The sequence below is a fragment of the Neocloeon triangulifer genome, unplaced genomic scaffold (assembly GCF_031216515.1).
Source record: "Neocloeon triangulifer isolate White Clay Creek 2 clone unplaced genomic scaffold, ASM3121651v1 ptg000003l, whole genome shotgun sequence".
Taxonomy (NCBI): Eukaryota; Metazoa; Arthropoda; class Insecta; order Ephemeroptera; family Baetidae; genus Neocloeon; species Neocloeon triangulifer.
In genome coordinates, this window is record NW_026775546.1 from 4,137,220 (window position 1) to 4,162,754 (window position 25,535).

The 25,535-nt window shown below is 39.7% G+C and overlaps 1 protein-coding gene and 1 long non-coding RNA gene across 4 annotated transcripts in view; one reads left to right on the plus strand and one right to left on the minus strand.

Annotated features, from left to right (window-relative positions):
* LOC132193245 (uncharacterized) overlaps positions 1–25,535 on the plus strand; it is an 84,042-nt gene that overhangs the window by 4,426 nt on the left and 54,081 nt on the right. The gene's annotated exons all lie outside the window — the stretch shown is intronic.
* LOC132192635 (uncharacterized) lies at positions 476–25,204 on the minus strand. 3 transcript variants are annotated; one of them, XM_059612684.1, is made up of 10 exons: positions 25,051–25,204; positions 17,054–17,248; positions 10,141–10,233; positions 6,665–6,799; positions 6,166–6,330; positions 5,287–5,421; positions 4,288–4,847; positions 3,857–4,120; positions 3,642–3,774; positions 476–3,285 (listed from the first exon to the last, which is right to left on the minus strand). In XM_059612684.1, exons 2-10 carry the CDS (start codon positions 17,219–17,221, stop codon positions 688–690), a joined length of 4,251 nt encoding a protein of 1,416 aa, XP_059468667.1. In that variant the 5' UTR covers positions 17,222–17,248; positions 25,051–25,204; the 3' UTR covers positions 476–687. The 3 variants fall into 3 exon arrangements, with proteins under 3 accessions (XP_059468667.1, XP_059468668.1, XP_059468669.1); XM_059612685.1 differs by lacking the exon at positions 25,051–25,204 and adding an exon at positions 19,844–19,958; XM_059612686.1 differs by lacking the exons at positions 17,054–17,248; positions 25,051–25,204 and adding an exon at positions 10,442–10,594.

Here is a 25,535-nt window from a genome sequence, read left to right on the forward strand (position 1 = left end):
GATGTGCAATTATCTGTGACTTTAATTAGTGGGCTATCGCTTCTTGTTTGGTAGAAAAAAAACGAGATGAAAAATAACATAAAAATGCAGTCGAGGGAAACGCACGTTGACCTTCGTTGCGTGAGCTTTGATTGATCCGAGGGAAATGTTATTTGGAGAAGCCGTATTATTATTATTAGCGCTTCAGGTATTTCTGTTGCGCTTGTTTATTTGGGGGGTTATAATAGGCCCATTTCATGTTTATTCCTCTTGGAAATAAAAAATAATGCACTCCACAATTTTCCTTTAAGAATATAAAGTTAAGGTAACAATTTTTCAAAGGATTCTTATTTTAATTTAAAAATCAATTTTTGAATAATAATATTAAGAAGTAATATAATTTAAAATTTTATTTTAATAGCTCAAATTTTATGCTAACAAAAGAAATATGTTCCTGATTTTTGTACAAGGAAGAAAACTACATTTTTATTTTTAATTTTGAAGTTTTATTTTAATCATTTAATAATATTTTATGAACTTTACAATAAATTGTACTCTTACAAAAATATTCAATATATTATACAATTTCGGAACGCGTAGGCAAAGGTACATAAAATGCGTTTTTTAATCAATCACAGCGAGATCTTTCAGTAAAGGTACGCATCATGAGAGAGTCAATTAATTAATTACTTAAGAAATAGTTCACAACTACGTTTTCGGTCGAAATCTGGACATGTAACAGTCACAGTCGACGCAGTACACTGCGGGCGAGTTCACTTGCTTCTTCCTGCACAAACTGCAGGGTCTCTGCGGCCCATTGCTCGCACTGATTTGTCTCTTGGCACTCGAGTTAGGCGGCGGAGGGTGTTGATAAGGCGGGAACTCTTTCTGCCCCGATTGATTGTTGTTGATATTATTATTATTATTAATACAAGGCACGTAATAGGGCGGCAGACGTTGCTGCTGGGGGTAGGTCGGCGGCTTCTGATACTCGGGCACTCTCTGATAAGGCGGCGGCACCCTTTGGTAGACCTTCTGGTTCTGCATGTACATCTGCTGCTGTTTGTCGGGCGTCGGCGCCCTTTGCATGGGCTGATAGGATTGGGAGAAGGTCGGGGTTGGGGGTTTTTCCTGCAAGTGGTGGTAGGGCGAAGATGAAAGGGTCGGTGTCGGTGGTTTTTCAGTAATGGAAGGGTGGTGCTGCATTCGAGATTCCATCACTGGCGTGGACACTGTTTTCGAGTTGGAGTATGTAAACGCAGGGTGGGGAATTGGCTGATAAGGGCTGCTCGGTGGTGGTTGTTGAGGGGGTTGATAAGAGATCTGTGATGTTGGCACGTGCTGATAGGGACCAGGGTTGGTCTGCTGTGGGTGGTAGGGCACCTGTTGGTACGGCCCTTGCTGCGGAGGAGGGCAAGAATTTGGCGGCTTTTGCTGGTAGGTCTGCTGCTGTTGCTGATAGGGGTGAGACTGGTACTGACAAGAGATCTGCTGCTTTTGCGGCACTGGCTGATAAGGCGATGGGTTGTTTTGCACTGGAACAGGTTGATAGGGGCCTTGAGGCTTTTCCGCCGGGGGCTGTTGGTGGTTTCGGTGCTCCATCAGCGGCGTCGGCGGCTTGTCGTTCAGTCTTTGATAAGTTGTTTCGCCCTGGTGCATGGCCGAGCGCAGAACTCTTTCTAGAATGGGGTTGGGGATGAAGCTGTCAGTCTCATTGTCGTCAGCAGTGGCCACTAAGGTCACCTCATCACAGAAAGTCACGCTTTTCTTTTTCTTTCGTAATTCCTCTGCCGGCTGCTGTGGAGGTTTGTAATGAGGTTTGGCCTCACCCTGCTGGTTAATCCTCAACTCCTCCATTTTGTTGGTCACCTGCTGAGGGTCGTTGCCCTGTTTTCTAAGGGCTTGCCTGGCCTGAAGTTCCTTCAGCCAAGTTTCGCCACTTGATTGCTGTTGTTGCGGAGGTGGTGGGGTTGGTTCTCTCATTTGCTGTTGGTGCGCCATCAGCATTGCCGCCCTTTGCTGTTGCAGTCTTGCAAGTAGCGAGTCGGGAATGTCATCGTCCTGAATGACGTTTGGTGGAGGCGGAGGGAAGTCCTCACTGCCTTGTCTCGAGTGGACCGCCGAAGTCGGAGGACTCGGGTACGGAGGCAGGGGCAACGCAGAGTCCACGCAGTCCTCCTCGACTGGAGGTGGATTTGAGTGGGCCTGATTTTGGTGGAAAGGAACAGGAGAGGGGCTATTGATGGCAGCTTGCAAGGCGGGAAGGTTGCTGTAAACGACTGGCTCAGGAAGAGGAAGAGGTGGCTTTCCGGTGGCTCCCTTGGTCAGCTGCGAAGAAGTCCTGAGAGGCGGCGGAGGTGGCACTTTGGCAGGCAAAGTACCCCTGCTGCTCTTCCTCATGAATTTGCTTTTTTCAAGACTAGCGTTGGTGCTGCCTTCGGAAAGGTAGCCACTCTGCTGGAGCTGAGGTGTCGTCGGTCGAGGAACAACCGGAGGCGCCTGCTGCTCGTCATCTCTGAGGTCAGGGAGGCTCCTGTTTTTCCTCTTGATCAAACCGCCCATGAGCAGTTTCCTTCTGATTTTGTGCTGCTTATTTTTGCTCTTTTTCGGGTCCTCCTCCTTGATGCTGGCAGAACTCAGAGTCCTGTACAGTCCCTCAGGTTCAGGTTCAACGACATCTGCCCTTTTTCTCTCCTCACTCCTTGCCCGTTTTTCCCTCTTGGACTTTTCAACCTTGATCTCCTCCCTGGAGTTCCGAGTCTTTTTCGGCAGAGTGGCGTACAGCTCGATGGTCGTCTCCACCCCAGCCAGAGCGGGGGCAGGCGGAGGCGGCATCAGCTCTCGGCTGCTCTGTCTGACGTGCTCCGGAGGGGGGTACAGCAGCTCCCTGCTGTTTTGCCTCGAGTGGTTGGAGCCTTTGCTGTTGCTGTCCCTCGAGTTCTGGCGCGAATGCTGGCCCTCTCGTCTGCCACTTCTGCTGTGTCGTCCGTCCGCATCCAGGTCTCCGTTCAAAGACTCTTGGGAGGCGAGCCGCTTGTGCAGACTTTTGAGCCGCATCACGCAAGTGCTGTGCTTCATGATGGCCAGGTTCATCGTGTGCGAGTTGTTGTAAGGCGCGTCCATGGCGGCGCGCGCCTTCTGTGACGCTGCCTGACACAGAACAACGGCAGTGTTCAGGTCAACGTTCTCCTCCTCGTACAAGAGCGACTTGTTCAGCAGCATGTCAGCCTCATCGCACAACCTTTCGCAGTCATTGAAACCCATTCTGACTTTGTCTTGGTGAGGCGTCTCAGGAATTTGAGCCAGCTAAAACGAAAGTTAAATTAAATTAGAATCTAATTATTTAAAAATTAATTTTTATTTTTAACTGAAATGACTTTGATAATTTTTCAGTATATCAAAGTTTATTATTATTACCAACTTTTATTTTATAATTTCCATCTAAAAGTTATTGCAGTAAGTTCTTAATTTATGTTTTCATTTTTAAATAAAATTTAAATTACTGAATTATGCATAAAAACTTTGATTGGTTTTTTTCCAATTTGGAAATATAAAATAAGGAAAAGTCATTTATTAAATTTTGTAATTGAATTCAATAAATATATTTTACTTATTCTTTTTATTTCTGTTTGATGGTAATTTTTAAAGGAAAGAGAACACACCTGCAAATTATGCTTCAAATTCTGCTGCAATGGCAAGCTATCGTTTGAAGAAAGGGAGTACGAATCATAGCCATGATCAACTCCCCACTCGGCTGTCTTGCTCCGTGGAGATTGCGGTGGGCCCTTGGTTATCCTGTAATTAGCACAAAATTAGTTCTTCTAATTCTGTTTTAAATTTTAAACTTTATTCTGCTAAATTTGAGACGCCAAATTACCTTTTTCCGTGAACCAAGAAATGATATGGGTTCTCCATGGACGTCGACGAGCTCGAGGAGGCGCTGTTTCGATCGCCACTCCAGTTTCCTGAATCCCTTCGGTGCCTCAACTCGCCACTTCCAGTGCTCGACTGAGGTGACGGAGGCGGCAGAGGGTTGCTGTTTGTTCTCTGAAGGTTGAGGACGGACTGGACAGTGTGTCTGTTGATATAACTTTCGGCGGCCAGTTTGTTCATTTCAGCCACATTTTGATAATCTCGTCCACTGTAAAATAAATGAGCAATTTTTTAATTACAAAAAAATTGTTGATTAAATTTTCTTCAAAGTAAATTATTAATTTTATATTAATTTATTATTTAAAAACAGTTTAGTATTAATTTTCTCTTGCTATTTCAGATCAAAAATATGTACTATTAAAAAAATTAACTCACCCTCCATAAAATGGAGCCTCTGGATTTGGAGTGACCGCTCTTCTTGGCCCGGTGAGAACGCTGGCCTTTTCAGGGCTCGGCGTGACCGCCCTTCTCGGAGGCGGCACCACCTTACTGGGGTTGGGCACCATGAACACCGTTCTGGGCGCCAAGTCTGCGTTTACAGGGCTGCCGTCAGGGTTGGCGTACAACAGCAGGAGAGGCTGGAACCGGCCTCGTCTGCACTTATCCACAACCGCCTCCCACCGGGGACCGATTTCTCGGACGGCAGCGTCGTCAAAGTAGATCCAGGTGCGGAGCTTGGTGTGGAAGAAGAAGGTGGAGTAGTGTTTTCCGTAGTAGGTGACCAGGCCGACCAGTTCGTGTTGCGTGCCGGCAGCACCGCGCTCCACTACGTTGTGGAAAACATCCTGGAGGCGCAAACTGGTGCCCAGCGTGGCGAACACGGCCATAATGTGCTCCAGAGAGGGACGCTCAGAGTCCCACACCAGGCCGACGGAAACGATGTCCGGGCAGTTTGTCAGAGTGCGGCAGATTTGGATTTTGGCACCACAGAGACTCTGAAGGAGGAAATTTTTTAATTAATCAGTTGTTTTTTTACTAATTTTTTGATAATTTTTTGATAATTTTTTTTTTAAACTCTGAGGAAGGAATTAAATCTTAAATTTCCTTATTTATCTTTCAATTACATATTTAAAAAAAAAAAATTAATCAGTTGTCTTTTTTAAGCCAAATTTTCAAGAAAATACTGGAGAAATTTATATTAAATTAATTAACTGATGTTGTTTAAAAGATACAATTTATCTCCCAAATTAATTCAAACTTCAACCTCCCCTGAATTTATAAATAAAATTTCGGGTGGACAGGAAACAACTGCGAATGCTAATGAAGTATCAACTGGTCTGCATATGTGCATTTGCACCCCCCGCTTTTTGATTGTCCACTCGAGTGAGCAATAAAACGGTGGAGTGTGTTGATGTTGGTATTAATTATACTCACGGGACAGTCACGAATGTCGCCCATTCCACCTGCCTTCCTCAGGAGCTGGCCGAACATGTGGTTCGAGGGTGTCTCGTCGGCGGCCATCTGCCTCGCTTGTGCCGTGAGTGCCGACGCCGACACGTAATGCACCATCTGCAATCAGGAGCACGACATGCGTCAGTCTCGCGCGCGCCTTCGACACCCCTCCAGTGCGCAGTGAATGAATGGGCTCGGCGTACACAGTTTAATTGATTGGTAGACGGAAGTGCTTTATGGCACGAAAACCGCAACAAACTCTATCGCAGAGAGAAAAAGAGGAAGTGCGTCGGGCGGACTAATGATATCGAAAACGATCGCACGTGGGTCTGGCTAGTCAATCAGTGGCTGACACCGAGTGGCGCTCCCAATTATACCCACCGAGGTGACCCATCAATCATGTTGAACTTTTCTCGGTGCCAGCCAGGAACTCGCTTTTGACACCTAGGATTGTTCTCGCCCAGAAAATGTATAGAAAAGGGGACCGAGGAAATAAATCACTGCCAAGAAAGAAAGAAAATCGAGTTCATTGTTGTTTGTTTTGAGCAACTTTTGGAGGAACAAAGAGCGCGTTTCTAAAAATTCCCAGGATATAAAATGAAGCATGAATTTGCATTAACATTGATCGATTAACCTCCGATATACAGTTAAAATTAATCAAATTGTTCCTGCGGTTAGTTTTAATTCATATAATTTTGGCCTTTTACCCTCTGCGGAGAGCGTCTCAAGCTAGTGATCTTTTTCGTACACACTTCCTCGCACTTTGGTACCCACGCGCAATTACGGTGTGTTCATTTTCCCATGACAAAAGCAACTCTCGTAAGATAAGGGATCGCGTTTAATTAATTCACTGCTTCTTACCTGTGTGAATGGAAGTGGTTCCGAGGTGGCTCCACAGGCCCCGCACACACTCTGCTCGACCAGGGTCATTGCAAACTTCTGGTGCGGCACGCAGTGCTCGACATTGCACATGTCGTCGGGCTCGTTGCTAGCCAAATGAAAGTGGATCCGCAGCAGAATGTTCTCCTGCAAATCACAGATGGGAGACGAATGAGACGACGAAAAATAAAATTTATACAAAAATAAGTAAAAAAACTTATCAATGTTCCAGAATACAATGAAAATTGTTTTTCAATAATTGATTGTTAACAATGGGATTGTAAAAATGCGGAACAATAAGTAACTCGACAATCAACGATTAAAACAAACTTAAATAACAAATAAAAAATTGCTTGATATTTTATTTTAATTATAGCTTAAAAATGAACGTATTGCAATTAAAAATTACATTTAAATGAATTATAAAAATTTAGTGTGATTGATTTTATAATATCTTTTAAATGTGAAAAAATTAACTTACGAAGCATTCTGCTGCGTCATCCATGAATCCAAGCTGGAAACGCTGCTGGTTGAAGAACGACTCGGCCAGGGCCCTCCTAAGGGCGTCCGGTGGCAGCGCCGCCTCCTGGCTGAATTGCAGCTGGGCAAACAACTCCTGTAAGCAGAAGACGTACTTGTTAAGAAACCGGCCAGCACTTATTCTCGTAACTTCAAAATTATTTCGCCAGCAACATCAAATTTCCTGCACGTCGACCCGCATGTTTGTTCATCTTCGCGTCTCTTGTTTTAGTTTTTTGTGTGCGGCAACCTTAATTGCACCTGTCTGTACGTATACCTGACTGTCAGGTGCGTCCCATATGTCACCGGCTAATGGCTCGAGCAGGAAAATTGTTTTATCTCGCGTCCCTGGACCACCTGAGTGACTCGTTTTCGAACCCGATTTTCCCTCTCCGCCCGTGAGTGCCTCTAGTATTTTTTTGAAAGCTTTCGGACGTTTAGGCGCAGATAAGCGACTAATGGTGCGCGTGACGGCTTCTATGATGGATTCTATACCTGCAGATTATATTAGTGCGCTTCTCAGGATTGAAAATCCAAAATCAATTATGCCGCATCGAGCGTGCTCTACTGCCAGAGTCTATCCTAACAAGGACCGTGAGAATTTTTCGGGATGCTTAAATAGGATTTGGACAAGGAAAATTATTTCTGGCCTTCCAAAAATTTATAATCCTTCGACCGAGATTGATTTTTAATGGACCCCGGCACTAAAACTTATACTAAAACGATTCTCGTGATCAAGACAGAAGCAGCACTCTTCCATTTTCCACGGAGCTGTGTGTCCAATTTTGTAGAATTTTCAAAAATTTTGTAAATAACTTTACGCCTTCTGGTGTTAAATAATTTTGACTTTTGACTCTTTGTCAGCAATAATTGGCAAAGAGCTATTAAAAACGGCAATCAATGTCCGCTCAATTGCCCTCTCTTGAGATGAGTTCGAATTCGCTTCCAACCACAAAAGGGCCTCCAAGATGCATCAAAAGATTGATTAATAACATTTATAACCGCGTGACTAATTCATAAATAAAATCCGTACGCTTCGGCAGAGCGCTTTGGAAAAATAAAAAATCTCTGCCACCATTAACCCTTTCGCACCTCCCATACAAGGACTTCTCTTGATTTCTTTGTATAATATTTTAAAAGACTTTGGGCTTCTCACGAGGAAGGAAATGCTGCGGAGATGATTCAGGCTGCGCGATCTCTGCGCCTTTCACCCACCCGGGAGGCCTCCTTTATGTAACACGAGCGAATTGAAGATGCTCTGTGACGCATCGCACAACATCACGACCCACACGGCCATTTATAATGGACCAAATCGAGCGTTCAAATCATCACCGCCGACTATATTGTTTCACGTTCATTTCGATGCACATTGATGAACTTCTCAAGTGGATTAACCGCACTCGTTTCATGCCCAAACGCGTTTAAAAACGAGAACCACCTGGGTTGCGCAAGGAAAAAAACTAAAGGAACAACATCTGCAACTTTTCGTGATCTAATAAAAGCTAACTGAGACAAAAGTCTTGAAAAAAACTCTAGCTCATCTCCTTGCCCTAGTTTGATGAAATATTGCACCGTAAACTTTATTTGGTGAAAGCTTTGATTTGAAATGCACCAATTAAGAATAAAGAATTGAATTGTATATTTTTTTATCTTGTCCAATTTAATTGGTAGCAGTCCGGAGAAAAAGTGGTTCATTATCAAAAGAGCCGCAGGACGGCACGTGAAAAACAAGCCGCGAATGCGATAATTAAAATATGAGGCTGCGATGTCACGCGCCAAACCAGCTCAAGAAAGCAAGATGTGCCGCCGGTCGCAAACTGTATATTATTATAATACTCGGCTCTCCAGTTTCTCGTCGAGCTCCTTTTTTCTTTCTCTCGCTCGGCACCGAGCGCCATGTATTTTTTCCACCCACAGTCGTTTCTTTTCACTCCCGCGCTCGTTCGATGTAAGTTGAGATGGCTTTATGGAGTAGTACATACAAAGAATATATAAAATGAAAAGCCGAGAGTCGTGTTGAAATCGAGCGAGCGCCTTTTGATTGCGTGCTTTATGCAGACAAGAGACCTCTGTTGCGATTTTCCGGCCGGCGGGGAGCTTTTCAGATTGGCCAACAAAGATTTATTTTGCCACGAAAGTGAAGAATTTCGAGGAAAAAGGGCTGAACGCGGCGAGCAAGGATGCTGATTGTTCGCGTTTCGATTACTATTGTGCTAAAATTGCAAGCGTTGAAATCTCTTAATTTTATTGTTTGGAAACATTCAAGTGGAAATAAGCGTTTTTATCTGGTACGTAATACTGATATTTTTTGGAGTTGCAAAAATTTTACAAAAAACTTTGCAGCAGACTCATTATTTTTTTTTTAATTATAATAAATAAAAAATTATTTGTATTTATATATTTTTTTCTTATATATTTATATTTTATAAAAAAAAATTACAAAAAGGAAAAGCCCGATCTCTTCACTTCCATACTATATTTGATTATAAATTAAAATTATCTCTTGTGTAAACTTAAAACTAGTTCAGTAAAAGCCCTAGGTAATTCTAAACGCTAATGTCCATCCTTAAAAAATGAACAATCATCTCCATATTGTAACTTAAGTCGGGCGTTCAACACTCGGTACACAATTTTACAAAGTGTACTTGAGCTCGAAGCGTCGAGTCATGAGCGAGCTTAATTTGAAAGTAAATACAATTCTATCGCAGCTTTTGCAGCTGCGGAGCGATTGTTCTCCAGCTTTGCGTTTTGCGTGGTGAGTTGGTGACCATCGTGTTGAGCACCGAGCGAGGTCACCCGCCTGCCACCACCGCTCAACCAACCCACGGGTCTGCAGAAGCCCGCCTTTTGCGCGTCTAGACACCGATATATATATATTCTTTTGGCGGGATTGCGAATTGGCGCCGCACACGAAAAAGGAAATAACGCGAATCCCGATTTGAACGCTTATTAATTGAAACCCACGCTGTTTAATTAAGCCTGTTAAACGAATCCAAACATAGATTGAAAATATTCAAGTCGTGTGTGAAATTGTTCAAAGCATTTGCAGATGTTAAAAATTAAAATTTTTTTATTTATAAATCTCAATAAATTTATGGGTTTAAAAAATCCCATAATTTTTAGTTTTATTTATAAATAAAATTAAGCTTTGAGATAATTATTTTTATAAAAAAAATTGAATTAAAATTAAAAATCCATTAAACAAAAAGCAGTACAATTATTTTGCTCTCTGTGACTTTCTCAATAAGGAGCATTTTTCAACTTTGACTCATGGCGAAAGGCTCCGAGCCGACAATTACTGCAATTGACTTTCCTGCTCTGCGGTGTCGCACCGCTTTTTGCATAATATTCTCAGAACGGCGGCACTCAATGAGCAAACGAGTTTTTCCTTCGCGAAGGTACGACAGTAAGAAAGTTTTTTATTTTGCTTTTTCTCACCTTGAGCGCGCAGAAGATGCACGAGTCGGACATGCATGCGTGTCCGGAGAGCTCCCTGAAGCTCCTGCGGAAGATGTCCAAGTGCCACAAAACCTGAAACGAATAAAAAAAGGGCAATTAGCGCAACTGACAATGAATGAAAGAGAAAGAAAAACTGAAAGGAGCAGAATAATATAATTGCAGGAAACTGCGGCGGTACTAAAAGTGAATCGGCAAGGCGTGTCCACCAGTTTCTTTCAGCAAGATCGAGCGTAATTTTCTAATTTTTCTCTCAGGGTATAGTCAGGGTGGGTTCAACTACCTTGGCCACTTGGTAGGTGGCGCGACGCAGACGCATTTTCCGCATTTTCCGGCCGATCCAGAACGTTCTCACTCCGAGGAAAAGTGCATCGCGCCGATCTCGGCGAAAATTAAAAGGCGGCTGATGTTGTAAAATCGCCGCACACCGAGCGACCTGAGCGAAGGTGGCGCATGCGCCGTGCGAGTTGGCGCTCAGATCTCGCGAAGAAAGAAGGGGCTTTTTCACTCGGCGACAAGACAACAGCGTGAGTCTGGCAAACTGGTTGTGGAGTAACCTCGCGTCTCCACGCTGATTGGTCGCCGCGCATAGTAGGGCCAATGGACCCTGACTTGTAAATCTCTGCGACCTGAGACGCCACACGCCGCGCTCTCGGCACAACAATCACAACAAAACCAAGAGAGACTTGCCCAATTTAAATGCCTGCTCGCGATTTTGTCCCCCTAGGCCGAGCTGGTTTTGGTTTTTGTCTGGCTTCCGAAAACTATTCACGTCGTGAACCTTTTGTTGTAAAAATTTAAAGATAAATCAAAATGGAACGCAGTGGGTGTATAGTTTTGAAAGTGGGTCATATTTAGATTAAGGAATGAAAATAAAATAAGATTGCACATTTCCTTGATCTCTGACTCATAGCTTGTGTACTTTTCAATTCTGCGATGATGACTTTGGTAAAATTTAGATAGCAGTTATAAAATGCTTGAATTTCTATTATAAATAGACAATGGCAATGATTTTTAAAATTTTTAATATACTTATCCAATTTATATCAAAAAATTTATGAGTTGTGTTTAGTCTTCTTTATACCAACTGAAATTTTATTTTCTTCAATTGTATATTTTTCATTGCTTAAAAAAATGCAAATCTCCAATTTTACCGCTTGACAAAACCGTTTTCTTTCTTTCTGTCTCTGCCTCTTTCATTATTTCAAAGAAGACAAACGCAATTGTGCGTGAGAGTACGTGTTAATTATCTCATAAACGGCCGTCGAAAATCTCCTCCAGAAATTCCCAGGCGGGTGTCAAAAACGCTAAACGCCTGCCGATCAATCGTGTCTCTCTCGGGCGCAGTCAGCGAAACACAGTCAAAGGGCCAATCTTTATTTTCCTTTCTCTGTGCAGTGTTCGCAAAGCAGGTGCATAATGACGAGCGCTAATTGCGAGGTCGATGAGTGAGCTCGTTGTGGCGTGACCGACGAGAGGAGCAACTTTTCGGCCGGAAACCCGCGGCGGCTTCGCCCCCTTCGCCTGCAGACCGGAAAACACTGTCGTCTTTTTCCCATAAGACCATTATCGCCGGCTTAATTTGGACAAATTAACCTCAGTTCCCATCGCGGGACGCACAGATCTCCGGCGCATCAGGTGGGGGCGGACCTGATGAGCGACCTTTGACCTCGGCTCTGGCACGACTTTCTTTCTCGTGGCGTATGGACGCGAGCGAGATTGTCCTCATTTCTTATTCACTATTGAGTGCCTTTCTTTTTTTCATAAGAAGAGTCTTTGTCATTTTCTGTTTTTCGTCCGTCATGCTCGCCTTATGCCAATTATTCAATGTGCTGAAATTCCCACAATCGAGTGGCATTATTATGCATTTTGTTCGGCTGAAAATACGGAACTTTGGACACATTCTGTTATTTCTGATTCTGGATTATAGGTCATTCAAATTAATCATGTTTTCTTAAGATGCCTGAGAGAGGAATTATTTTTAGGCTCAGAACAAAGGGAAATTTTTAAGACAAAATGTTTTTTTTATTTTTAATTCATGGCTATTTGAATTTTAATTCAGCTTTTCCTCAATGGGTTTTATGAGTTTTTTTTTATTGTTCAAGAAAAAAAATATTCTGCTCTGCATGTTTCGGCTGTTGTTGAGTTGTGGTTGAGTGAAAAAATTGTCACTGAAAAAATTATTATTTGATGAAAAATCTTTTGATAACAATTATTTTATGTACTAAATTTTGTCAAAATAATTTCACAGCTTTTGAATTAAGGCTGCAGCCCGCAGCTGAAACATGTAGAGCAGGATATATTGATTTTTTAAACAATAAAAAAAAAACTCACAAAACCCATCAAAAGAAAAGCCGAATTTAAATTCAAATCACCACGAATCAACCCTCGATCGTGAAATTCTACCACAAGATGAAACTAAATATTCCTTATTTTAATTTATTTATTTCTTCATAGATGTAATTCAGAAATATTATTGAATATTTTTTTTTTGTGGTAAAAGTTCACGATCGAGGGTTGATTCATGGTGTATTTAAAATCGGCTTTCCCTCAATGAATTTTGTGAGTTGTTATGTAATTGTTTAGGAAAAAACAACAAATATTTTTTAAATTTACAACATTTGGAAAACAAATTGAAATTGAAATAATATTACAATAACTGTAAACCTAAAAAGATCAGAAATAGAAAATTAGGAACCGAAAAACTCTCTGTCCTGTCACGCGTCCAACGTCACATTTAATCATCCCTGCGCCCCCCAGCGAAGCCGTAGCTGTTTGCTCTTTGCGACAAGCGTGAAACTAGACCATTTTTCACCCCGACACAAAATCTGAATAATTAGTTTGGTTTTCGGAGAAGCAGTAAAATCGGCTGCGTGTCTCAGGTCGCGGTCGGTGGATTTTGTTTTTCGTTACAGGGGGGACGCTGCTCGCTGCCTTTGGAAGTGCACGGTCGATTTTCGCTCTTTGTCCGTTGTTGCACCTGAAAGGAGGGGTGGTAGGTCGAGGGAAAAAAGATGCAGTCGAATGTGGAAATCTGTGCCTCGCAGTGCACAGGGCGTAGGTGGTAGCAACAAAGGCAGAGAAGTTTTCGGAGCGGCGCATCTGCTCGATTTTCTCACAGTCCGGACCGAATAAATGGGCGGATAAGGACTTTTATTATTATTGTGCATCTCCACCGTGCTGCGCATGGGAGATTAATTTTTAGCCTGGGAAAATAGTGCAGAAAAAGGCAACGCAAATGTTTGATCATGACTGGAGAGATTTTAAAGCCTCTTAATGAATTTCGTCTTAAAGCCGAGTATGAATAAGGATTAAGCCGGGAAAGAATTTCGTGCGCTACAAAAGCGAAGGAAGCGGAAAAATTAAAAAATAATTCAATTTAATTCCCATTTTATAAATTAAAATATGATTTTTAAATAATAAATAATGGAAAAATTGTGATTAGTAAAATTTTAAAAATTGAAGTAAATAATTATTGTAATATTTGAGAATATTGAGAATATTTGGTTCTCAAACTAAATTTGTAAATCTAATCTCATCTCCCCCGCAATCAGAAACTAATTCAAAGAATAAACACAGAGGTTCTGAGGAAACAACAAATCAAACTTTCCGGTCACACAGACTGAATTCAATTTTCCCAGAAGCGCTGCCAAAAGCGCTTCTGCAAAAAGAGCGTATATTTGAATTTGTAAAAAGGAGCCATAAATTATTATGTGCCCCCGTCTGCCTCTCTTTATTAGCTTGGCGAATGCGAAACAATGGGGGACGATGGAGCTTTTTTCCCTGGCTGGGACAAAACATGATAATAAACTCGCCGGTGTAAAGAAGAGGTAGACGCGCGAGCAAGCGAGCCAGGCAGAATCACACAAAGTCCCTCCTCTCCTTCTTTCTCTCTCACTTTGCCCTTGAACCTGCACATAGGTACGGAGGAGGAGAAGCGGCAACCCCGCGTACCTGTAATATAAGGAGTTCACAGCCCACTGACTTTTTTACCTGGCTCTCTTATTTTCCTCGCAGCACAATAACAAAATAATCCCCTTCCTCCTACCCTAGCGCACATATATACAGGTGGGCAGTGAGATGCACTTGGAGGTGCATCAGGTTGAGAAGAAAAAGGACGCTTTTTATTTACTCGCCAGGGGCGGACTTTTTACTTTTCCCCCTCTGAAGCGAGCGAGCAGAAAGACGAGTTTCTTCCCCAAAAGAGAAATCGGAACTGCAAACCTATTCTTGAAAAAATAAAATTATTTTTAAAGATGGAAAAACTGCATTCAGTATAATTAAGAGTTAAAGAATTTTTTTTATATATTTTGCAGTTTTGTGAATGGAGAAATAAATTATAAATTATTCATATATCGCAGATCGGCGAGTGGTGTGGAAGGAAAAAGCCTTGAAACAAAGCGATCGGAACTTTTTTTTTGCATCAAACTTTTCCTTTTATTGCGGCGACCAGGTGCGTTTCTGCTGAAAATCTCATGCATTTTACATTACAAGAGAGAAGGAACAACTCGGCGCGGCAGACTCCATAAAGCGAAATTATATTCTGATTGAGCGAGCACGCGATGGACTTGTATATTTTTTGTGATTGCGTGTGCGCCCGAATTGAAAAATTGTATTATGTTAAAAAAAAAGAGAGACGCTCGCTTGCGTGGTCGAGGAGAACCGCATCGAAAATAAACGCGGGTCAGCTCTCAGGGTTAATTTGTCGCCCTGGAAGGTCAACTCATTTCCAGGAGAGACATTATTCAAGTGAGGAAGACCATTTTTAACCAGGGAGAGATTAATCGTCCGAGTAATTTTCCAAGGCTGGAGTTTTATTTCGGGTGAATTAAAATTTTTTGAGGTCTGGTGCTTCCAAAAATTTCCAAATCATTTGCTTTGGGTTATTTAATTTCACCTTGAGAACGAACCGAATGGCATTGAGGCGATAAATAATTGTCAGTGAAACAATTTCCATATCAATTTACATTATTATTCCGATAAATTTTTAATTGAAGTTCCGAGGTGGTCTCTGCTGTGCACAGAGAGACGGAAAAAAATTCCGTAGCGCCTGCTCGACGGAGGGTTATGCAGCGTGCACGACAGCGAGACGACGCGTCCAGCATAGATCTCGCTCGCGCTGGCAGTGGCCACGTGAGAAAAGACGCCTGAATATTATTAATTCCGTCAGTGGCCGTGCGATGATGGATTTTTTAATTCCAACACGGTAGCATTCCGGCAGGGCCAGATTTAGGCAGAGATATACCTTCGTCTTAACAAACCAAGCGGGATTATAATTTTCAGAAGATGAGGAAAAAACGAAAATCTTGATGAAAGAACTAACCTTTGATTGGATTATGGAATTAACACCTGATTAATTAATATTCCGTCAACGGATTAATTTTTGAAACTTCAATTAAAATTTTAAACGGAATAAAATAAACAGGGCGTTGTTGTTTACTTCGAGAAAGCGTGCGGTTGCTCGGCATTTTATTTACTAGAGGTGCGAATGGCACGAGAATAATCTCACGTCATATTTCACCCACCACGCCTTTATCTTCACGTGCAATAAAATTCTATCACAGAAAAGTGGGGGAGACGCTGTTGATAAAGTTTGGAGTCTCGCCAGCGGAATTATAATAAACATTAAGAAAGATTATTTATTGTGTTTGTTAGTGCGGGGCGGGACCGTCTGATTTTTAATTAGAAAGCTCAGCGAATTGGCGCCACAACGTAATAGACGCAATTCTTTTATTGAAATAGAGGCTTGAGTGCTTCGTCATTTTGGTTTGTGCTCGGAAAGAAAGAGGCCGGGCTGTTTGATTAGCGAGTTGTGTTTCTCGGCTTTGAAGTGCAAAGGCAAATATTAATTTCTTTTGTTCAAATAATTCAGTTTACTTTGCGTAAATTTCCTGTCGCTTCGCGGTAGAAAAATCTTGAGCGAAAATAATGAATCAAAAACAGTTAAAGGGACAATGAAGCTTAAATTTGTACAGAAAATTATAAAGTAGCAAAGTAAAAATAATTTAAAAATTGAATTTATTTTTAAATAAAATTTCAATATTTTATATTATAATTTCATCCAACCGTGAATAATTTGGAAGCAATTAAACTTAAAAAAATAATTATTGCTTATTTTTGCGTCTTCGGTTTCAAGTTTTTTCCCATTATTATATGGCATTATTATTTTCAATCTCGAGTCGATGACTTTTGTGGGATACACTTGTCTTGTCATAAAGACAGAAAATAATTATTTTCGCTCTCTCCGTCTGTCTCTTTGGTTGACTTTCCGAGTCAGTGGAGTTAATGAGAAGGGCTCGGCAACCGCACTTGACCACAAGCGAGCAGTAATGATGCGTTTATAATAACAATAATCCCGAGACGGTGGGGCTGCAGTGCGTGGAATAAAAAAGATTCCAAACTGGCAGCGCTCCAAAAATGCTTTTGGAGGGAACAACAACGAAAATTCATCTCCTCTCTGTGGCGCGCGAGACGCGAGATGCTTTTTAAAAGGCTTTTGTACGCAACCTTGATTCTCTACCTGAGATGCCACGTGTGTAAATTGGTATACCCTATCTTCTCCTTCTCTCCTGCAGCCCAAACGCGATAGAGGAAAAAAGGTGGCGTCCGCCGAACAACCGAGTGACGTCACGTCGTCAAGAGAAGAGACGCCACGCTCTCAGGTTTCACCTCCCTGAGGAGTCGCCTGAATTTTTTGGTTCCCGCGTGAACGCTCGATTTTGCGATATTCCTCTCGGATTAAGTTTGAGAAATTTGATCCTTCAGAAAACCCCTTTTTTTAAAACGTAGTAAAAATTTTGACGTTTTTTAATCGTCCAATCAAGGCGGCGCGAAATCAAAATTAGCCGCTCAGTTTAGTGCGAGACAAAAGTCAATTGATAATTTTTTCTCCTACCTGCACGGCACTGTTGAGGAAGCAATTGTTCTGTCCTGGTCCATTGAGCAGGCCTTTGGAAAAGCCGAGTGAATCTCGCGAGTTTGTGTGTTGGTGGTGGTGGGTGATGCCGTTGGCGACAACCTTCGGCTGCATTTCTGCAGCACCCCCCAGACAAGGAGCGGCCATTCTAAAGGGTGCACCAATTCATCGCAACTGCAAACAGAAAATTTAAAAGTAGAGTTTTTAATAATTATATTCGAATTTGTATTGGAAAACTTGAGTCAATTTTTACAAACCTGGAATTTTTAAAATATATATATACAATTTCTATCATTCTGTGCGATAAAATTTCTGATAACTTCGCATAAAAGTTATTTTTATTTCATTTAAAAAAAAAAAAAAAATTTCTAGAAACTTTCTAAAATTGGTTCAAATTACTGAGTAAATTTTAATTATTTTATGTTATGCAGACAAAATGTGCAATAAATTTAACTATCTATAATTAATAATATTGTGAAGCCTCCGGTTTATTGGTTTAGTAGTTTCAAAGCAGTAAAAGCTGCTTGTCGACATTTCCTGGAAGTGTCACAAACCCATCGAATTATTTGCATAAAGCGCAGTAACGGCCCGCGCGACTTTATTTATTCTCACTCTTTCCGCTGCAAATCAAGGTAGATGCTACAAGTTTTTGTCGTGCCAAGCCGCCGAGCAAACAAGCCAAGATATAACGCTGATCGATTTTATGTTACGTGTAGTTACGGTTTCGCGCCAACTTTGTACAGTACAAGTCGGCAATAATAATAATAACTCGCACTTTGTGAATGAGCGAGCGAACTGGAAATGGATCTCGCTCAGGAAGCGAGTTGCCCACAACAAAAGGGCATGAGCAATTCAAGAATTACATAAAGAAAGAGCCACGTGCCTTTTTCATTGTGCAAATATACAATAATCGAAATGATTTTACTTATATATCTAGGAAGGAGAGAATTTCGCTGCTCCTCTTTTCAGTCCGCGATTATTTATAGCCTTAATCTCGTTTCTGCTGCCGGCGGCGCGGCGAAATTATGTCAATGGATGGAATGACGAATTGAGAGCAAATATTTGCTCATGTGTGAGAAAATGCAGCTTTGGAGAAAAAAAATATACATGTAAAATATGCTCGAGCTGCTTGAAACGCTACATTCTCGGTCACAGAGTGAATTACGCTGACGTTTCACATTTTATTCGATCCCCGAGATGAAATTCTAAACTGTTTGCCTGGAAGTATCCGATTTTGAAGACCCGTGATTCACCAGCAAGGATCATAAGAGATTAAATTTTTAGAAAGTGAAAACTTGCACGATTTTAGTTTTATCAGTTTCATATTCCAAGTGCAAATATTACAAAATGAACTTTATATCTTCCAATAATTTCAAATATCTATAAAATTTCAGTGGTAATCTGAGCTTGAAATAAATACAAACATTTCAGGGCAACTTGTAGATCAGTCTTAATATTTATGCTTTAAAATTTATATTTTTTAAAGAAAATCTTATAATTTCAAATATAAGCAAAGCTTCAACTTTAAGAGGAATTATTTTAAATAATATCACAAATTTAAATTTCCAAATCACATTTAAATAAAATAAGGTCATTTAAAAAAAACCCCTGCCTTTCATTTTTTATTAATATCTCCAAGATATTTTATTTCAAAGGTAGGAATGATTTGAAAACGCCCTTAAATTAAAGTATCGATTTAATCTGGAGAAAGGCAGACAAACAACAATAAAAACCGAAACCCGATCGCGCAGCCAGTGGATTTGTGTTATTTTGCCTCCCCTTTTATTATTTTGCTTTTCCCAAACGCTCCCTCCCCAACCCACCTGACACGCACGGCAACGCTGCTTGCTGACTCACAAAAAAAAAATGATTGACACCCCCTTAAAAATACGAGCATCCCCGGCCTGCAGGTACAGGTGTGTGCCAAAAAGCTGCTTCCTTCCTGAATTTTAAATCGAGTCAATTTTACTCTTCTCTTCTCTACCTCTATTTTAAGAGAACGAAAGAATAATTTTTTTCAAAGGAATAGTGGTGGAGGCGCTAATCGCCAAGGATGATAGGAATATCAAGCCGGCGTGCACCTGTTTTGAAAACACAAGGGACGCACTTGTTGATAAAGTAAATAGCGAGCTCGGCACCTATAATGTAACACAAAGAAAAGTATTCAAACTGAAAAAGGTTTTGTGAGTAACTCTTTCAAAATCCTAGGAATTTTATGCAGCTATGTAAATTTAATATTGTAAAAAATTATATTCAGACAAATTAATTAGTAGAAAGAAGCTTTCAAATTTAAGAAATTAAGCAGAGACATTGTTATATTTTAATTCAATGCAAATGAGGGACGTCGTCACGTCTATTTTCAAGGCAGAAATATGAGTTTTATTAAAATAGCGCAAGCGGCTTCTTTGTTTGTTTGTTTGGAAGCTTTCCTCTAGCCTAATTAACTCACATTCACCATCCGTTCGAGATCGAAAGACTAAAAAGTGTGTGAATTTTTTCCTCCAGCTCTTTCTGTCACCGTTTCCACAGCATCTCGCGAAGCATGTGAAAAACGAAATACGCGGATTATTTTCCTAAATCTCTCCTAGTTTACACCAAAACATCAAACGTTAACCTACATGAGGTTTGAAATTATTTTTTCATCAAAGATAAATTCACTCTACAAATTTACACCTCGCGATACTAAGGAAAATAGGGCGATCAAAAACAAAATACATTTTTTTACAAAATTAAAAGCTGAATTTTAAAAAATGGAAAATTATTATATACCTGATTTAAGATAATCCAAATTTGCCGGTGAATTGCGATCAATCGAATTGTGATGCACTTTAATGCGGTGGGCGAGAAACGTGCTTCAGACACCTGGCTCGCGAGCCTCTCCTCGTGCGTCTGATAAAACTAAATTTGTCGGCGGCGGCGAAAAGCGCGCCGGCTTCCCTGAGCTCGCGACGCCCTCGTCGCCCTGCGGCCAGGTGCGCAACTAGCCACTAATCTACTACCCTGCCTGCCTCGATTTTATCTCGCACGTCGTCATGCCATTATCTTGCTAGATACGTTCATTAGCCTTTGTTTGCACTTCTTGCTGCTTTGTTAGTATTCCTCAAGTGTAAACACTAACCTTGTAAGTTTACTAGGCAAACACAAAAATAATGAAATTGTGTGCAGGTTTAAGTATTTAAACGCAATTTTCATTTTCTATTACGACAGTTCCCTATTGAAGCCTAAATGTAAAAAAAAATGTTCAAATTACTTTGTTCAGAAATATATTTAATTCAGGAAAATTCATAAGAAATAATTGAAATGAGTTCATAATTTATTTTGTAGTAATGACATTGTATCTAATGGAAGACTATTTTACTCAAAAATTAATAATATTAAAAAAAAAAAAATGGAAGAAAAACGTATTAAAAAAATCGCACCTTTTACGACAGTTTTAGAAAATGTGTTTTTACTTTGAATTTATGTAATAAAACCATACAAATTTTCAATCAATCGCAATATATTATGCCAATATTTCATTTTTTTTTTATAATAAAATTAATGGAATTTTGTGGTTTTATACTGTGATTATAATGTATCTTCTTGAATCTCAATTTACCTATTACTTTTTTCCCCCCGTAATCGTTGTTCAGAACGTATGTATTCTTTCTGTATTTCAATTATTGTATTATAACATCCTCCTTTGTAATGGACTCCATTTATTTAATTAGCACAAATTATACCAAAATGACTCATTTTACGTCAATTTGCCTGGCAAGCGTTTGCGGAATGAGCGAAAAGCCAAATTAAAAACCTCAAATACCTCACGATGCAATTCCCCTCGGGCTTCTGTTCTCGCAGTTTGCGCATTTTATGCCTCTTAAAAAAAAGTAATGCCCCTTCCAAAATCTCGTGGGAACGCAGCTAAATTCGGCACTTTTGTCACACCTTGTCCATCAAAATGGTTCAACAGCCAACATCAAAACGTTGTGTTTTTATTAATACTTTTTGTCTCCGATCGTAATTTTACTGCGCACAGATGCCGGCCGAGGAAAAGGAGCAAGACACGATTTCTCTTCACGACCCGACCTGCAGGTCACGATCCAGATCAATCACCAGGGCGGGACTACGCCCACGATTCCTTTATTAAATACATGAGTGCTCTCGATTCGACCACGAGTGCGCGTTTTCATTGTCGAGAGATAATTAAATATGTAGTAAGTCGGAGACCACTGGGACCATTGTTCGGCGCCGACAATTTGGCTCTAATTGTGCTGCCGTATTTGGAGGCCACTTTTCGTTGCGAGACAGACGCAGAAGAATTAATTTGAAAATTTAATTAAGGAAAATAAAATGCTTTCAAAGGTGTTGATTGTCTCGGACAAATGGGTTTAATTAGAAAGATTATTCATTTTGGTCATCTGCGTGGGTTGCAGATGCGTCAGAATCAGCATGGGGCTTTTGATTGAAATTTGAACTCATTTGTAGGTGTGGATGTAAAAATACGGTAATAATTCCTCTGTTAAAATACGGTAATAATTCCTCTGCAAAATTTAAACTGCATAAGGAATATATTTTTGTTACTATCAAACAACTTTTTCATTTAAAAAATATATTCTTTTATTAATTTCTACTCATCAGATTTTGAAAAATTACGGAAAATTATTGAAAATAATTTAAATAAATAAAAATTTTGACAAAATCTATTTTTTTTTCAAATCACTACAAAATTTTTGATTGATGTTGCAAAATTTAAAAAAAAAATCCAATTTTGGACACAGATCTTGTTCTTATTTTAAGATTAATTAAAACAAAACCACCGCTAATAAATGGAGTTGATTGGAAATTTAATTTAATTATCCAAAAAAATTATGTTCTTCCATAGTTGATGCTTTCTTATTTATTTTTTAAACCTGAATTGTAGAAAATTTTCATAAAAAAGCAGGTTTGGGCGCGTCGAATTGTGAAAACTAAATTCCCCAAATATTTCGGCAAAATTTTTCTCTCCAAAGCCAGTTTAGTATAAAATCCTTGCAAGCAATCTTGACCTCCTGCTGGTGTTGATCGCATCTCGTTCAATTTTTATCTCCTGGCTGAGAGTAAAATGCACATAAAAGCGCCGACTTCTCAGCTCATTTCTCGGTCAATCAAGCGCCATAAAAGTTCCTCCTAGCAAAAATATGTGTCAGCCGCCGCGTAAATCTGCCGCAGCGCCGTCGATTTATGGACTTTCCTACTTATACGCACGTATATAAAATTTCACATAAAGCGGCCGCTCCTCTCCACGCGAGAGAGAGATAAATAAATTTATATATTGTACGCATAGGATATAGGAAGAAGATGGAATGGACTCGGCAGACGTGGTCCCGTTGCTTGATCATTCCACTTTGCCGAGAATTGAGCGGTTTGCCCCTGCGGCCTCTTGGCTCATTTCTCAGTACTTGCCTTTTTCTGCGTCTTTACACTTTACTCCCTAAGGATTTTAACAACTAAATATTATTATTACAAGTGGTACTTGAGGCTTTTTCCGTCCTATCAAATTTTCTGTCCTGTTCTCCGAAGACAAATAATAAAACCAGAGAAATCTTGTTCGTTTTTTTTATAATGGGCGTGGACGATTATAAAACGACGTAATTAAAACCGCATTCGATAATTTTAAATGAATTAAATTTCACTGCCCGTGGAGAATTGAAAAGAAGAAGAGAAATTTCATCAAAAAAATTATCTCGTCGATCGATGCTTTCGCAAAGACCAATTTAATTTCATCGGCAATCAAAGGTCAGCCCATAAATCGCAAGCGGCCTTAGATGGAACGAAATTGTTCGATTACTTCATAAATGCAGACGTGCAAGTCTCTCTTTTTCTCTGTGTCAACTGGCCTTGTGTATTGTTTTAAGTGTCCCCGCTCTGCTGTGCAAAATGTCAGTTTTGTTTTGAAGCACTTTTGTCAACAAGCGTGCAAAATCATTAAAATTTAGCCTTGGAAAAGTTAAAAGCCATTTATAGGGATTAAACAGAACTTTACGGCCGAAACGTAATGCCCGTTGTGGCACTCAGCGCAGCAGCTTTTAAAAGTTTAAGAAGCTCCATTAGCAAAATATTGCGTGATGGGAAAAAAAAACATGGGCAAAAATTTTCCATAAAATTTTATGTTCCCTTGTAAAACTAGATGATAAAATAACAAATTATGAGCAGCCAAATTTACTAATAAAATAAACACTGCAATGCAAGACGCATAAACTAGAAATTTTTCTGATACTTTTATGTTTTAAATTTTAAAACGCAAAAGCTCAACTTAAAAAAAAAAATTCATGAGCTTTTTTTTGTAGTTTTAAAAATTTAAAAATCTTACAAAAAAAATCAAATGAATTATAAATTATCAAATTAATTTGAGCAAAATTTGGGATGCCTGACACATGCTAAAAAAATTGTATGTTGATTATAGATTCCAGAGACTCGCTTTCAAGATTCATTTAACCTTCCCTTCCAATTATGACCATATTTTAAAAAACTTGGCCTCCGCTTGCGTTTGCTGGAGCGTGTTTCCCAATTTCCTATTCAACAAGGCGCCCGTCATTTCAGACATAAATGTCTGGCTATGTGTTGCTCAACAAATTGCCTCTCTATGTAAGAAGTGGAGTTTGTACAATATTCGATTTGGCGCCCGTGCAGAGTGGATTTTCGAAGCAACATGTTAGGACCGCGCCATTAGAGAGAAAGTATGCGCCTTACGTGCAGTGCACCTCCAAATGGAAAGAATGTTCCTTTACCTTGTAAAGCCAGCTCTGATAATTCAATAATAACGTGCCACGGAAGCTATGGGTGACTGGAAATGGTTATTTTTGTGATGAAAAGTGAACGGCGACGACTCTTAAGTGCGACAAAAGAACAATACAATGGAACTATTATTATTCGATAGATTATAAGATTTAGCAGATAGTTTTTATTTGAAAAAAATATTGAGAAATAATAAATAATTAATTTTTATTATTAAAATTTATAAGCTTTTTTAAATAAAGATGTCCCTGTCAAAATAGGAAAGTGAATTTTAAATTTAAATATTAGAGTAATTTGCATGGCGATAAAAATAATAATAGTCTTTTGGTCTTCTTGTATTCAAATGAGTTTCCAATGGAGCAAAACGACTAACCTTAGGACAATGAGGCAATAAATAAAAATGGAAAAATGATTGTATACGCATATATGCAAAACAATGAAAAAATCCCTGGGTCTAGCGAAAGCGTGTGAATATCACGTCATATGTCATATTCAACGCAGCACATTTGACTAGCAGATTTTTCGGCGAGAGATATAAATTTACACTGCAAGCAGAAAAATTATTCTTTATATTTTGATGTTTTGTTCTAACTCACGATTATATTTGATTTCCTGGAAACAATTTTCTTAAAAAAAATTGCAAATTGAGGTTATTTTTAACAAACACACGCGTCCTCATTTTTTCTTGAAAAATTGCGATTTATTCCGCGGTTTATTTATCTGTTTCCTGAATCACCTTGCAGAGTTTTGTAATGTATTTATGAATTATGCTCTCCCTGATAAAATTCAATCAAGATGGCACGAAAATTATTTAAACGGAGGCAATAAAAGTGTTTGTACTTTTCTTCCTTTCGTGGGAACGTCCAAATTCATAAACATTACATACTTCGGTTATGTAAGAAATTTACATTTTATCTGATTCATTAATTTTGTGATTAATATTACCTGTAATAACACCACTTACTTATAATTTATATGAATCGGTGCGAAATCTTAAAATCGGCAAAGCGGAAAATTAAATTTAAAACAGAAAAGAAAATATTGAACACAAAAAAATAAATGCCAAGAAATAGCAGATCCAAATTATCAAATTACCGCATTTTTTTTTTAAATTAAAGATAATATTTAATTGAGAAAATAAGAAATTAAATTTCATCTCCAAATAAAAGTTCAATGAATCGTCAAATTAAAATTTAGATATTTAAGAAATGGAAAGTCACCTCAAAAATGGTAATCCAAAATTTTCCTCTGCTCCTTCCAAAATGGCACACGACAGAAATAAATCACTGCACGAAATTTAACTAGCACTCACGCTGGCTCACAACCTCGGAAGAGAATGCGCCATGCGGCTCGAAGGAGAAAGAAAAAAGTTCCTTTCGGAGAGGCGTCCTGAATGTGCCGTTGCACCGTCAGGTCAGCCCGCAGAGGGAGCCACCGAGGCACCAACAGAGCTGCAGATCAATGAACCTGGGACCTCCTTAGCTCTCTCGCGACTCGCAGGGTCTCGTCTCGTGCCAAATTATCTATTATTTGGTGCCCGCCGTGAAATGAGAGAATTATTTGCAGAGAAAATGCTGGTAAAAAAATCTGCTAAAGGAAAACATCACAAGAATTCACCAAAGAAATTTTTATTACGCTTTTTTTGCGAAAATAATTTTTCAAATATTTGTTTCGATCTAATGAAAGCTTGAAATTTTTGCATTTA

Bases quoted from the DNA above. Each gene is read 5' to 3' on its own strand.
- LOC132192635 (XM_059612684.1), bottom strand. From the start codon at position 17,221: ATGGCCGCTCCTTGTCTGGGGGGTGCTGCAGAAATGCAGCCGAAGGTT. The intron at 3,775-3,856 runs GTAATTTGGCGT...TGCTAATTACAG, and splicing joins TTCTTGGTTCACGGAAAAAG to GATAACCAAGGGCCCACCGC. The intron at 3,286-3,641 runs GTGTGTTCTCTT...CTTTCGTTTTAG, and splicing joins ATTTGAAGCATAATTTGCAG to CTGGCTCAAATTCCTGAGAC.